Source organism: Trichomycterus rosablanca, chromosome 12 (genome assembly GCF_030014385.1).
Source record: "Trichomycterus rosablanca isolate fTriRos1 chromosome 12, fTriRos1.hap1, whole genome shotgun sequence".
Taxonomy (NCBI): Eukaryota; Metazoa; Chordata; class Actinopteri; order Siluriformes; family Trichomycteridae; genus Trichomycterus; species Trichomycterus rosablanca.
Window position 1 is genome coordinate 21230366 of NC_085999.1, and position 16540 is coordinate 21246905.

The following is a 16540-nucleotide window of genomic DNA, read 5'->3' on the forward strand; positions in this document are numbered from 1 at the left end:
TGTTTTAACCCTGATTTAATCAAAACATTTTTGTTTATTTGAGTTTAGATGGCTAAGTAATTTAAAAAATACTAGTTCAGTGTGTTTAATACCCAGGATAAAATGGTGGTAAAACAATAAATAAATGAAATAAATTATGTAGCTGGTGATCAAGTTCTAAAAAAGGGAATGGATGTTAACAAATCCAGTGGGAGGGACATTGAAATTGACCAGGCATAAATAGTATATTAAGGATGTTCCTTTTATATTTACAATTATTATTTTCTACTCAGGTGGGACAGAGTATGAGTGAAGATTATTGATTCAAACTTGATTTTAACATCTAGCTGCCACAGCAACACATTTATTTATTTGTATATGTTCTTGAGCTTAGGTGGACCAGGCGTTGCCAGTCTGTTACAAGCAAAAGTTAGTTAAATTTATATTGATATACATGTATGTCTGCTGCAAATATATGTAGTGTTGGAAAATATTAATACTAATACTAAATACTAATACTAAATATTAATACCGGGTCAAAATTATGTTAACACTAATGAATCTATTCCCCACGAAATGTGTGTCCGGGCTTCCGTTTTTGTGTGTTGAACATAATAGGTTGAGACAATCCTGTAAATGTAGTGTTAACATAATTTTGAAAGGAGCTACACAAGTCTTATCATCACTTATTTGTTCAAATAGTGAAAAACAAGTTTATTTTTATTTTTTACCTGTTTGCTCATTCAGTGTTTACCGAGTCAGGTCTTAAATAGTAAAAGGAGGTGTGATATACAGTTCTGTGAAAAAGTATTTGCCCTTTCACAATTTCTTGTGTTTTAACTAATTTGTGACAATTCATTGTTTCAGATCTTCATCAACAGATCACCAATTGACAATTGAATTTACAATTGGTATTAAGTAGGGCTGTCGAAGTTAACGTGATAATAACGCATTAACGCGATCTCAATTTAACGCGATTAAAAAAAATAGTGCCGTTAACGCAAATTCTATTTGGCTCTGCGAGTCATCCGTAGTTCATGTTGAGACTTGACCGTGCACGGCATCTCTCATTAAGACAGCGTTTCTCAAATGTAACCGAGCGTTGTGATGATGCACTTTCTTAATAAAGAAATAAATACAAGGTAAATTCACAAGTTGTCGGGAGCAGAACACTTTTATTACTTTTTCTGTTACGGTACCGAATAGCGGACAGCTAGAGTCGTTAGCCAAGCATGCTATTCCATGAACTATGGAAGCCCCAAAGGGTCAAAACACACTCACTTCGTGTAGAAACGTCCATCAAACCATTGTCACGATACAACCACAGAAAAGTCTGTTAATAACTACGCCTTATCCCACCTGAAGCACCGCTGATCTACAATGTTTGCTGATGGAGAAATTTTAACCTACAATCTGACATATATACGAAGTCAAGGGTCTCTGCTGGATAGTATTACTACCTAGTATGTGAGTGAATAAAACTCCCTTACAGTTTTCTCTTGTCCCAGCAGTTTTTAACATAAGTACATTTAGCATAAAATGTGTTCACCATTTTAATTGTAACATTTCACTTAAAAATCCCTGTTTTCTATAACATTTACACAGATTTTTTTTTATGTGATTAATCGTGATTAACTATATGAAATTCTGAGATTAATCACGATTAAAATTGTTAATCGTTTGACAGCCCTAGTATTAAGTCATTGCTTAAGCTCTGGAGCTCCAATGAACCACAGTAAGGGCCATTATCCACAAAGCAGAAAAATCAAAACCCCAGTGAACTTGTGAGTGGCTGGCCTACCAAAATTTTACCAAGATAACAATAACAACTCATCCAGGAAGTTACAAAAGAACCAAAACATCTAAAGAACTGCATAAATCTGTGTACTGATGAGTCAAAGGTGGAACTTTTTGGGTGACATGAGTCCTGATACATCTGGTGTAAAGCTAACACTGAATTCCACCATAAGAACACCGTACTAACAATCAAACATGGTTGTTGTTGTGTGGCTGGCTGGGCTGCTTTGCTTTCGCATGGCGGGTACCTTGAAACTTTGTCAATTGGTTCTGGGAGTGGCGTCAAGTTTAAAAGACACTGAGTTTTTAAGGCATTTTTCCCATAAGGATTTTTGGGAAACCTGTTAATGCATTCCATGGTTCTGTGGAACTACATAATTAGGCTAATTTAAAATAATGGGGTTGTTTTTGACACTTACACACTGAAAATAGTGTCTGTATGGGTTTCCTCCAGGAGCTCCGGTTTCCTCCCACAGTCCAAAAACATGCAGTCAGGTTAATTGGAGACACTGAATTGCCCTATAGGTGTGTGTGTGTGTGTGTGTGTGTGTGTGTGTGTGTGTGTGTGTGTGTGTGTGTGTGTGTGTCTGCCCTGCAATGGACTGGCGCCCCGTCCAGAGTGTTACTGTGTGCCTTGAGCCCATTGAAAAGCTGGGATAGGCACCCCCATTAAAGACTTGATGAGCCTTGTGTAATTTCCTGTCCTGAATATAACCAAAGCGTGTAAAACATAACATTAAAATCTTAATAAATAATAATAATAATACACTGAAAATAACACATATAATATAAACACTGAAATACAATGGAAAAACAGTTAAAAATACAATAATACTACATTAAAAATCCAATATCTTCCTCTTCTGCTCAGCACTTTTCACTCTCTTAGGAGCCATGATAAAGATTAAGGGCAAAAACTGCACAAAAACATGAGAAAATGCTTAGTAAGTATTGCACTGGGATGTGTGACTAACGCTGTTTACATTGCTTACCCCTTCGTTTTGCTGTGCAGTTTGAGCTATGCGAGCCTAACAAGTTCTCGCACGCAGGTCAAGTTTAAGGAAAACATCGAGTTTAAGGGTAAAAATTTGTCGTGAAAGGGTGTAGAGTTTTAAAGATTTCAAGTTTAGAGAACACTTGCCAGTCAGTGCTGTTAACTATCCAGCAGGACAATGATCACAAGCACACATCAAGTCTAACTTTGAACGGCTCAAAAGAAACCAAATTAAGTTTTTGGTGTGGCAAGACCTTAAATGGGTAGTTCAAGCTCAAAAACCTTATAATGTAGCCAAATTAAAACAATTCTGCAAGAAAGGTGGGCCGAAACTCATTCACAGTAATGTAGGACTTACCTCAACATTTAAGATATCCATGACTAACACACACAATTTTTATGACATGGGGCATTCCCAGTGTTTTATATAGTTACTTTATGTGCTATTGGTCTTTGTTAGTCCTGTGTGATTAGTGTCTGTGATGTCATTGAGGTGCTATTGTTTTTGTCAGCGGTACAGTGAAAGAAGCAGCAAAATACATAATAAGCTGGAGAAGCAGATTAATGGCCAATGTGCGGGAAATGCAAACTGTTCTATATAGCATCAAAATGGGTTTTGTTATTGTAATGGTGTGTTAGAAATTCGGCATACAGGAGTCAGGAGACTGGGTCTAAAGCAGTATAGTGTACATACAGATGTATGAGCGCAACTTGGCTTACCAACAAGTCTGAATTGACATATTTTTGGGTAGCTTTATCTACTCTAGGAAGGGGGGGGTAGAAGTAGAAGGGGGATTATGATGGCAGGAAAATGGAAAAGACGAGGCGATGATAAAAGGTCTGTTGAACAAAGAAAACAGTTTTGTTGCTTGTTGCCCTTTACAAAGTACTGCTGGCTGCAGTCCACTTTGCTCCCTGACTGTGGAGTTTCGTCAGTCGTTTCTTGATTAGACGGTTTGTACGCTGTACCTGCCCTGAGGCTTGTGGACTGTATGGACAGTGAAGTTTCCAGTTTACCTTCAAAAGTTTACATACAGCATGTACTACCTGTCCAGTGAAATGAGTGCCTTGATCAGACTCAATCTGCTCAGGGAGCCCCATCTGCGAATGAATTCCTGCACTAGCATCTTAGCAGTATGTGTGGCAGTATAAGTTGGGTAGCCCTTAATCCAATGAGAAGATTTAACCATTGTAATTAAAACATCTTGTTTTCCTTCTTATTTAGAAATATTCTTCCTGTAAATGGCTAAATGAACCTGGAGGAGCCACTGTTTTAATGGCAGGAGTTTGCATCTGTGGTTCAGCATTAACTCATTATAAGCAACACAATTTAAACAACTGTTCTACTGTAGATTGTTTCCTAAATTTAGGATACCACCAGAAATGCGAAAATTGATTAACCATCTTTGCCACCCCAGTGTGGCCTAAAGAATGTATCTTTGTAGCTGGGTAAGTTCTAGGCGCTGTCAGAAAACCTCTATGTCTCCACAAGTGCCCAAAGTCATAGGTCACCCCAAATGCATAGCGGGAATCTGTGTAAACATCTTGCCTGATCCAAGTTTACATTCAGTAAGGGCCACTAACTCAGCCTGCTCAGCTGAGTAAGAGGAAGGAAGACTACCGCTGGCTAAAGTTTGATAGCTGTCAGTTACTGCCCATCCAGATTTATGTTGACCATCAATGTGGGTTGAGGAACCATCGGTAAAAAGAATCAAATTAGGATTATCAAAAGGGGCATCTTTAAAAACAGGATGAGGATTAGATAATTAAATTCAGTCATGGTCGTCCCCTTCCTCATTAGCATACGTCAGTGAAGACATCGTAAAAAAAGAAAGAGTTGTTCATGGAGCTGTCAAAACTGCATCTGGAGGCTGTCACTGACAACACAACCATTATTGAGTAGTGCCTAAACGGAATGAGGACCTTTGACTATTAGTGTTTGTTCTAGCGTTTGTGGTTATATGGTTAGTAATGCAAAATAGGTAGTCTGTACCACTCTTAAACACTGACCCATTCCGTATGCCACAGCATGTAATTGAGCTGAATGGTAAGCTGTTGGTTGTTGTATACCACCATGCTCCTGAGTTAGACAGAATGTCATGAAGCCGCAATCCTCATGTAAAAAAACAGGCTTGTTTGGATCACAACTGAGAGCTGGTGCAAATACTAAGGCTGACTTGTGCTTCACAAAAGCAGTTGTGCTGTTATATGTGTGTACAACAGGGTCATATTGTCCAGGGTTAACCCTTTGAGTAGATCAGATAGTGGTTGTGAAATAGCAGCATAAGAATCTATCTACAGTAATTACACACATACCTTGCAATTTGCATAGACCTTGCTTGCAATTTGTGCACTGTAGTTGTCAATGTCATTGCATTAATTGCAGAGCTTCTAGCAGGCAAAATTCCTTTAGAATCCTGGGTAACCTATTGTCCCAAATATTGTACGACTTGTGTCCTTTGCTAGCCAAAAAAATCAAGAAGTGCCCTCATATCTTTTCCTCATTCTCACTACTCAATAGAACATCATCAACATACTGAATAATGACAGATAACTGTAAAATGTGCTCTGCCTGAGCGAGGTGTTTCCCGAGGACCTGATAGTAAATAGTGGAGCTATTGTGAAACCCCTGTGGCAGCCATGTCCATTGGTATTGCACATCCCCTACTGTGAAAGCAAGGCTTTGTGCTGCTAACAGAACTGACCTAAAACCATTGGCCATATTAATAACAGAGAAAACACTGTGTTTAGTGGGAATGTCATTGAAGATGATAGGTCAGCAACCAATGGAGTTAGCTTGTCAATATGCTGATTGGCTACTCTGTAGTCTACCGATAGCCGCAACGTTCCATTAGCCTTACAGATCGGCCATAAAGGACTAGTGGATAAACTGTGTGTTTTGACCAAAATGCCTCTTTTCTCAAGCTGATCAATAATAGGCCAAATTCCTTGCAAAGCTTCACTGTTAATGGGATATCATTTAGTGCAAAGAGGCTAGAGACCTGTGAGGATGATTGGTTCCATATTCAAAAGCCCATAGTCATCCTTATCTTCAGACCAAATCATATGATCAGCCAAGTCAAACTCATTTAAAGGAGCAATGTTCCAATCACAAGAATCAGCAGAAATTGATAGAGAGCAGTTCAGCTCCCTCAGAAAATCCATACCACAAATGTTTTAAACTTTTCCTACCCAAAACTGGCATGAAATTATTTTAGGCCTTAACAGATATGGGTAAAGATAGAGTTAAGGAAATTCAAACATTACCTATTCCCTCAGTTGTGATATGTTTGTTTGTTAAAGGTATTCCTAAAGATACACAAACTGTTTCTAAAAAAGAGTAGTGACTTGAGCCGCTGTGTCTACAAGAAATGAAAAAAAAAATGTGTCTTAATTTGAACATCAACAAAAAGGCAGCTCTCAAATACCTTACTGATAGCACACAGATAGGCTGAATCGGCCAGGCAAATTGGTTTAATTAGTTGATTTTTCCTGACTCTCCATCTTTAAGCTTTTTCTGTGATTATCTGCCTGTTTTCTATGACACCATTTTGTATAATGACTGATTTATGACCGTAACAACACTCCTTTGTCTGATTATAGAACATCTGATTGGAACCCAAGTTAGATTTATTCGCTGTAAGGGCAAGTATTGATGCTGAAACATGGTTTGGATCTAGATCCAAGTCTAACAGCTGTCACCAGAGCCTGTCTGAGATCTGGTCTCAATGATTCAACCAGCTATACAAAGTGGGGACCATCATTTGATGCTGGTGGATTTTTATCTTCTGTGTAGCATGGCTGACCTGGGGGTGGCACTGACGTTTTGGCTTAGATATCGTGCAGCAACATGCTAAATGTATATCTATTAGTGAGCATCTTAATTTTCTCACATGTTCTGTAGACATTTATAGTAGCTGGTCTATGCTTTTTATTCTTTATTAACAGAGAAAACCTTTAGATTGAAAGTACTGACTTCTCTTTTGCTCATGAAAATGTTTCTTCACTTTGTCATAAATTAGCTTTTCGAGTCCACTGAGGCATTTCCATCCCTCCTTAACTAATGTGCTACTTTTATAGTTAAGAGGTTTTAAGAAAAGGACATTCACAGACTTTCTCTGAGGCCACTCCTTTCTTCTCTTGGCTGTGTACTTCGGGTCGTTGTCATGTTGGAAGGTAAACCTTCGGCCCAGTCTGAGGTCCAGAGCGCTCTGGAGCAGGTTTTCTTCAAGGACCTCAGAGTACTTAGCTGCATTTATCTTTCCCTCTATCAGGACTAGTCGCCCCAGTCCCGCTGCTGAATACATCCCCACATCATGATGCTGCCATTCTCCACTGTAGGGATGGCATTAACCAGGTGATGAGCAGTGCCTGGTTTCCTCCAGACGTGACTCTTGGTATTTAGGCCAAAAAGTACAATTTTGGTTTCATCAGACCAGAGAATCTTGTTTTTCATGGTTTAAGAGTCCTTTAGGTGCCTTCTGGCAAACTCCAAGCGGGCTGTCAATGTGCCTTTTACTAAGGAGTGGCTTCCGTCTGGCCACTCTACCATAAAGGCATGATTTGTGGAGTGCTGCCTGGATGGTTGATCTTCTGATAGGTTCTCCCATCTCCACAAGAATACACTGGAGCTCTGTCAGAGTGATCCTCGGGTTCCTGCTTACCTCCCTGGCCAAGGCCTGTCTTCCTTGATCGCTCAGTTTGGCCGGGCGACCAGGTCTAGGAAGATTTTTGGTGGTTCCAAACTTCTTTCATTTATGAATGATGGAGGCCACTGTGCTCTTTGAGATCTGTAAAGCTGCAGCAATTTTTCTATACCCTTCTCCATATCTATGCCTTGACACAATCCTGTTTCTGAGGTCTGCAGATAATTCCTTTGACCCTATGGCTAAGAGTTTGCTCTGATATGCACTGTCAACTGTGGGACCTTATATAGGCAGGTGTCGGCAATCCCCAATCATGTCCAATTAATTGAATGTACCACAGGTGGACTCCAATTAAATTGTAGAAACATCTCAAGCAGTATCAGTGAAAACAAAATGCACCTCAGCTCACTTTTGGGTGTCATATCAAAGGGTGTGCACACTTGTGTACATATGATATTTTACATTTTGATTTTTAATAAAGTAGCACAAAAACCTGCTTTTACTTTGTCATTGAGGGCTATGTTGTGTAGAATTTTGTGACAAAAAATGAACTCAAACTACAGTATTATAGAACGAGTCTATAATGTAATAAAATGTGGAGAAGGTGAAAGTGGTGTGCAGACGTCCTGGCTTGACTATATCCTTTAACTAAGTATTTACATTATTGGATTAATACTACAACTGTATTAATGTACATATTGCATTTTAATGCTGTAGCTGTTTAATGTTTAAGAAAGATTGTACCATATAATCAAGAAAAAAGCAAACAAAAGAAAATTTTCCAGGTTAATTACAAAACAGACCACTGAATACCTCCAAAATAGCGGTTAACCCACAATCCACTTCGGTTTTACATCATCTGTCAAAGATCAATTATCTCTTGTCTATGACAGTTTATACTATTTATTGGCTTCAGTCATTGATTCTTCCTTGCAGGATAATGTAATGTACAAATAATATTTGTATGAATTTGTTCATTTCTTTTTTTTTTTTTACTCTAGGTCCCAAGACTGTCTTCTTTTGGGCACCCATGTTTAAATGGGTATGTATTACTGATGCTCTTTTTATACAGTGATTGAATTGGTTGTACAACCTACATAGACCTACAGTAAAATAAAAAAATATTCAGATTCCTTGACCCTCAAGCGGTGTTATTTAAAACATTGCTGAAACGCAAAAAATATGTCTCAACAACATATACCATAAAAGGATTCAGACCATTTATTCAGTACTTTGTAGAAGCCCATTTGGTAGCACTTACAGCTAACCTAACCCTAAGTTTTCTTGGAGAAGCCATAACACTCTGTCACAAAGGCCTGATTTGAGTAGTGCTTCAGTAATGGGTGTCCATCTAACAGGTTTTCCCATCTCTGCATTTTATTAAGTTCTTTGAGTAACCTTAGTTCATATGCCAAATTTGGACAGGCGATAACCTCTAGGAAGGTTCAATGTTGTACCAAGGTTTTTTTAGTTCAACATTATTGAGGCCACTGTGCTGAAACCTATGGGTCAGCAACCTATGGCATGTGGGCCACAGCTGGCACATAGGGCATGTTTGCCTGGCACACTTATTTGTGAGAGTAAATACAATAAAGGTAAAAACTCAGGGCTTTGCCTTATTAATAGCAAACAGTTGCTTATGCTTATGGTGTAGTAACCACTAGTTAAGTAGGTTGTGAGTCAGTTTCAAGTTAGTGCAAACTTAGTATAATATGGCAGCTAACCATGCTAAATTGGATGTGTTCATTTCAACAATAGATTCGTATGGATTTATTCAACGGAAAGACCAACTCTGTGTGCAGTGAAATTGTTGTTTGTTGGACCTCGAGTGTGCACTGCCATTGTGAGACAAAACATCAAAATTCATTTAAGGATGATGCTAACACACATTTCTCATGGTAGTGCACTTTGATGCAAAATGGCACACTCAGGCCACAAAGATTAAACACAACAAACACACTATTGTCATCGTTAACACACTACAAGTAAAAACTGTGCACACGTGTCATTTTAGTAAATAGGGTTAAAATTAGTAGGTTAGGATAATAGGATAAAAGTCAATTCAAATGTGTGTGGCATTTCTGAGCTGTATTGTGACTAGCATTGGAGGGCAACAATAGAAGAAGAAGAGGAGAGGTGGTGGCGAAGAGAAAGATGAGGATGACCAAGAACAAAAGCAGTCATATTAAATACTGTATTCTGTGTAAAGCAGCACATGTATACAACAACATGAGGTCTGTCATGATGTGTCATTTAAACTAAAACCCATGGAGAGGCCCCATGAATGTTTAGATTTAGTCTCACAAAGAGATGGAGAAGAGGTAGCCTAGTGGTTAAGGTACTGGACTGGTAAGCAGAAGGTTGCAGGTTCAAACTCCACCACTGCCAGGTTGCCACTGTTGGGCCTTTGAGCAAGACCCTTAACTCTCAGTTGCTTAAACTGTATACTGTAAGTTGCTTTGGATAAAAGCGTCTGCTAAATGCTGAAAATGTAAAATGTATGCGGCCATTAACAGCAATGGGGTTCTGCATTGACCATGTTACATTAGAGCCCTACAACACAAAACATCTAACATTTCTGGATGGTCTACTAGACGCTTTGCTTGGACTTGAGCAGGGGGATCCTGAGCTGAGATAGCATTCTGTGTACGTTGTCGTTTGGGACAGTGTGAGCTTTTACCGTTGTCAAAACATATGTGAGTGGTTTATCAATAACCTCCATTTCATAAATCTAGGCCCTCCACCATACTCTCTCTTTCTAAACCCAGTCAATGGATGCAGTATGTGATGACATTAGAGTGGAATCTTTTCAAGCCTGGATTCTGCATGCAAAAGGATTTTTAAAAGTCAGTTTTTTAAAAGTCAGAGACAAGGCAAGTCAGAGGTTTTGTGAAAGTAGCTTACATTTTGGGTTTTGGGTTTACTGTTTTGAGAAAAACTGTAAAATACAGTGACATTTATGTGATAACATCCACTCTTCTGAGAAGACTTCAAAGTATGTCTGTGAGAATTAGTGCCCATTCAGGCGAAAGAGCTGGCTGGGCACTGATGTTGTTCAAGAAAGCCTTAATTGCTAACTTTAAGCTTTACACTTAATGCTGTAAAGTGGGTATGTGGGCAGGGCTTTGTGAAGACCATTTGAGTTTTTTCAAACCAAGATTTTACTCATGTCTGTATGGACCTTGCTTTGTGCACATGAGTACAGTCATGCTGAAACAGGAAAGGCTTTTTATGGCTTTTTAGGAAACAAAGCAACGTACACTTGAAAGTGATTACAATGCAAATAAATGCTCGAGGGCCCGAAGACGTGAACAAGCCATCTCAGTCTTTGATGCTTTGTTTGATCACATTGTTTTAATAATTGTTTTATTGTCATCACCACATATTTTCACCTTATTTAAAATAGTAAAAACACAACTGAATGTTGTCCACTATACCCTTAACTTTGCAAAAGGTTTATAAAAAGACTAATATTAATAACATATTTTATTATTATTTGTGCTAATTCTGATTTATCAATGGTAGATCAAAAGCTTCTTCTAATATACAGGGGTTGGACAATGAAACTGAAACACCTGTCATTTTAGTGTGGGAGGTTTCATGGCTAAATTGGACCAGTCTGGTGGCCAATCTTCATTAATTGCACATTGCACCAGTAAGAGCAGAGTGTGAAGGTTCAATTAGCAGGGTAAGAGCACAGTTTTGCTCAAAATATTGCAATGCACACAACATTATGGGTGACATACCAGAGTTCAAAAGAGGACAAATTGTTGGTGCACGTCTTGCTGGCGCATCTGGTCACTTGTGCCAATGCCAAACGTCGGTTTCAATGGTGCAAGGAGCGCAAATCTTGGGCTGTGGACAATGTGAAACATGTATTGTTCTCTGATGAGTCCACCTTTACTGTTTTCCCCACATCCGGGAGAGTTACGGTGTGGAGAAGCCCCAAAGAAGCGTACCACCCAGACTGTTGCATGCCCAGAGTGAAGCATGGGGGTGGATCAGTGATGGTTTGGGCTGCCATATCATGGCATTCCCTTGGCCCAATACTTGTGCTAGATGGGCGCGTCACTGCCAAGGACTACCGAACCATTCTGGAGGACCATGTGCATCCAATGGTTCAAACATTGTATCCTGAAGGCGGTGCCGTGTATCAGGATGACAATGCACCAATACACACAGCAAGACTAGTGAAAGATTGGTTTGATGAACATGAAAGTGAAGTTGAACATCTCCCATGGCCTGCACAGTCACCAGATCTAAATATTATTGAGCCACTTTGGGGTGTTTTGGAGAAGCGAGTCAGGAAACGTTTTCCTCCACCAGCATCACGTAGTGACCTGGCCACTATCCTGCAAGAAGAATGGCTTAAAATCCCTCTGACCACTGTGCAGGACTTGTATATGTCATTTCCAAGACGAATTGACGCTGTATTGGCCGCAAAAGGAGGCCCTACACCATACTAATAAATTATTGTGGTCTAAAACCAGGTGTTTCAGTTTCATTGTCCAACCCCTGTATTTTTCCTAAACATTCTTACACATAGCTGTGAAAAGTTCTGAAGTTCCATTTTTTTCTACGGTTTTTATCTATTTTACCTCAGGGTCTGGTGTTTGCTGGCTTAGCAGATATGACCAGACCAGCTGAAAAACTCAGTACATCCCAGTCTGCTGTGCTGACTGCCACAGGTAAAGTGTTTTTACAAATTGCAGACAGTTGTTTTTTGGAATACAGTTGCATGGTTTGCACACCTTAATGATTGCTTCCATGTTTGTAGGTCTTATTTGGTCCAGGTATTCACTAGTTATTATACCTAAAAACTGGAATCTCTTTGCTGTCAACTTTTTTGTTGGAGGTGCAGGTGGATCTCAACTCTTTCGGATATGGAAGTAAGTTGTCATTACATTACTATCAAATTTGACACAGATGACCAAAACATTAGGTCCACCCCACAAAAAATTTTCATGAGAAAGCCTATTTTGTAACGGGTATACATTATCAGGATCAGGGATATATTTAATGTTGTTCCTGTTGTAACGTGTTGAATGCAGCAGCATAAAGAGGCATCAAGCCTTAAACCGCTGTCAGGTTGTTGGGTGGCCAAGACACATTGATGGCAGTGGATAGTTTAAAATCTGGTGATGAGCTATATGTGTCACAACAAACAGTGCATCAGACCTTTTGCTGTATGGGGCTGCATACTTGCCAGTAGTTGTAAGTTCCCTTGCTTACTCCTGCCCACTGTCGAAAGCACTTACAATGAGCATGACCCCAATCAACCAATCATTCACGAATATAAAACTCACATATAAAGATAGACAAAAGAAAAACGAAACAAGAAAGACTATGACTTGATCTATTAAAAAAAAAAGTTATCCTGCCATAAATGTTACCAATGTGTTAACATGGTGTTAAACCAAAAAATAGAAAGGCATCTTGGTGTTTGGCGGGAGTGCTGGCTGCAGCTGTCATGTCCCCAACAAAGCACTTTGGCCCTGATTTTACATAAAGGGAAGGTTTGGAAGAGGTCAGGACATGCTCTAGGACAATGGCTGGTCAGGACATGCTTTAGGTTGTATCTCATTACAACCTGAGATCCATAAAAGGCACTGGCTTAGGGTCACCCGAATGGCAAAAACATCTGGTGTGTCTAGTATATCATCCTTGTAGCCCTGATATGCAACTTCTGAAGGTCCGGAGCACCGTGTATCCCTTAGTTGGGCTTGTTGTGGGGGGTAAGAATGATGAAGATGAAACCCTACAAATATTGACACTAAACACAACCCCAAACACACTGGACTGTGAGAATGACCCAGATCTGACAACCGAATTAAACCCCTTTGGATTGATCAACAGCTGGCCTAAATTTGTGATTACGAAATTGACACAGGCTGACTTGGTTCTAACCAAATGATCACCTTTTGCTATTCAAAAAGGCATTATGGCTATAGCAGGCACCATTAAATGTGCCAAAAAGCTACGCTTGGGGTAAATCTTAATAGAATGCCTTAAGAGAGTCCAAGCTGACGGCATAAAAACTCTTTGCAAACATCAGCATAAAGACTTTCCTTCATCCTGCTCTAAACAGCTGCAGGGGAGTCATCTGTGGCCTCAAGCTAAAAGACATGCACAAGGGGGAATTAACAAAGGAGGTGATGCCCCAAAAAGTAAACAGTGTAAAACGAATCATGATTTAAAGACAAGACAAAATCGTAAGAACCAACACCTACATTATGACATTCACTAGAGCAATACTCCTTAGCAAACTCATGATTGGATATGCAAGGGTGGATGTGGACCTCTACATCCCAAACCCCACAAGATGTTATAAATTTCAAAAGTCTGGGCATGGATTAGCCATGTGAAGAAGTGTCCTAACCTGTTGTAACTGTGGAGAGGAGGTCCATGAAGCTTCAGGCAGAACCTGTCCAGCATGAATGAAAAAGATGGAAATTCACAAAATTAAATGTACCAAAAAGATCAGCCAGGCCAGGGCCAAAAATCAGGTGACTGACTCTCCGAAATTCAAATTGGCAAAAAACTTTACAGAAATAGTAAAAACAACTTAAGTAGCTGCCAAACTGAAAAGAGAAAATCCACATCTTATCAACACAACTAAAAATCCAACCCCCTCAAAAAAAACAAAAAAAAACAAAGTCTAGTCATGCCCTCACAGCCAAAATAATCAAAATCAGAGAACCGCCAACCACAAACTAAATCAGACTGCAACATACAGAAAACAGATACATCCAAGGACATTGAAATAAAGGAAGATGGTTCTGCTAGAAACTGTAGCTTTTCCCCAAAAAACAGAAATAGATCTCGCACAAAGATAATGAATAATACAATTGAACTGTTGAGAACTCGGGGCAAACTTTATTGAGCTCCAAAGACTAACAGTACTCATCAATCCATCTGCCTCCAGGAAACCCAGATACCATCGGATGCTAACATACCAGTAAAAACTTCAAATACCACCAGGACATCTGGAGGAACATCATTCTATATAAAGAACAACATCCCCCACAGCCACCCTCCTCTCAATACACAATTGCAAATAACAGCAAACAGAACATTGAATATTATACCCTAAACCATCACCATATGCATAATCTACATCCCCCCAAATCATGACGAGGAGAGCACGCCGCTGTACACGCCTCTTTCAACACGTGCACAGCCCTCCTCTTCTCACTCCTGCATAGACCACTGAAGTCACGTTGTCATTTTGTAGTCCACGCCATGTTATTATGCCCATATTTGGTAACCGGGGTCTAAGAAAAATTTTTAATGGGAAAAATGAATGGAGATTTCGAAAATTGCCTCTCTCGCATCCTGTAGTCATAAAAAATGTTCCAAAGCTGTTACGTTTTGTTTTATGGAGATTCTTCTGTCTATTATCACTGGATCCTCTGAATTATGAGTCGAAATATGAATATTGCTACATGTAAGCTAGTGCTACTGCGCACTGAATTGACGTCACTAGACTGGAAGTCTCTTAAATAACCGCACAAAGCAGCGTGATTCATCAGTGTAACAGTGGAGTGATATTCACAAGTTTTAGTTTAGATTTTTAGTAGCTAGCTACATTAAAGTAGAAAGCAAGGATGGTTGGGTGTTACGCCTTTGGTTGCAGTCACCAAACTGGAGGTATTGCGGGCTGCTCATTGTAGTTCAGTGACGTCTAATTAATGCACAGTAGCATTAGCTTTCGTGTAGCATTATTAATATTATGATCCTTTAACAACCTCGTAATTCAGAGGATCCAGTGATGTACAGGAGAAAAATGTACATAGGACAAAACGTATAGCGTAAATAACGTTTTTATTTAGCACAGGATAGCGTGCTAAATAGCGTGCTATACAAAACGTATAGCGTAAATAACGTTTTTATTTAGCACAGGATGCGTTAGAGCCGATTTTTTAAAACCCCATTCATTTTTGGCACAGGAAATCGGGCTTTGACCCGGGTCTCCAAATATGGGCATAACGAGGACTACAGAATGACGGATGACCTCAGTGGTCTATTCTGCACAGGAGTCTCTTCCACCAATCAGGGTCCTTACACAGCGTATGAAGACCCACCCACCCAACCACACATAGTCTGGCCCCAACCCTGCAGATATGGTGGCCAATTAGTATCTACTGCAGGCACTGCCAATTATGCCCGCCAGATGGCGCCCAGCCGACCGATGGCAACACCGATATTTAAACCGAGGAGTTCAGAATCTCAGTGCTGGTGTGCTAGCGAAATATCCCGCTGGGCGCCCATATATTTTCTAAACCTCAGTGTTAGCCTTAAATTTCCCCTCATCCATTTTTTGGCAATGGATGTACGTATATTACCAAATGAAATTGACCAGAAGAATAATTAAATATCCCTTTAATTTGCAGTTTCCATACTTTCCCAAATTTTATTAATTTGGGGTTGTACTTTTTCATTTAAACCTGTTTATGATGTTTTTAACGACACTGTAAATCATAAAGTTGATATTTATTAATATTAACTCACTAACTCACAAATCCTAATATTTACTTACTTCTTCAGGTACAATCAAGAGGAAAAGGCAAAGAAGAAAGCTGCAGAGGCTTGATTCCACTGACACATCAGTGTCATTTCTTGGGTTACAAAGGGATTCCCAGCTGAGCCTTATCCCCAGAAAATGTTGTCTTTTTTAGCAATTATGTAACTTTAAAGAATTGTGTCTAGCATATTATTTCATGCCATCTTTTGAATATCCTAAATGTGATTTTAAAGACTTAGTCAGTAAACGCACAACATGTTACTTGTTAAATTACATGTAATAGTATTCATTTAATGTACCTAGTGCTTTATATGGAAGATGCTTTCCATAGTTCTTTTTATTGGGCTACATACTGTAAACATCACTTGTATTCCATAGGAAATATTTACTAAGCATTTGTGGAATTTTCAGATTTTACTTTTAGTTTGCTAAAATCATATCATTAAAGTTGCTGGGAATCTATGGCATTAATTATTTTTCAGTACAGATCAAAATCAGTTATTTAACATTTAAAATGAATTGCTATTGTTTTTATTTTGTTTTTAAACTAGGCTAACTGATTTGTGTTATTTTATTTATTTATATTCCCCAATCTTGCAA

General features: G+C 39.2%; 1 protein-coding gene across 1 annotated transcript in view; it reads left to right on the forward strand.

The window, feature by feature from the left end:
- Window positions 1–16402, forward strand: part of mpc2b (mitochondrial pyruvate carrier 2b) — a 28828-nt gene extending 12426 nt beyond the window's left edge. The window contains exons 3-6 of the mRNA XM_063005836.1: window positions 8418–8458; window positions 12020–12104; window positions 12194–12305; window positions 15964–16402. Of these exons, the coding sequence (XP_062861906.1) occupies window positions 8418–8458; window positions 12020–12104; window positions 12194–12305; window positions 15964–16009 (284 nt within the window). The 3' untranslated portion in view covers window positions 16010–16402. The remainder of the gene's footprint in view (window positions 1–8417; window positions 8459–12019; window positions 12105–12193; window positions 12306–15963) is intronic.
- Window positions 16403–16540: the final 138 nt, after the last annotated feature.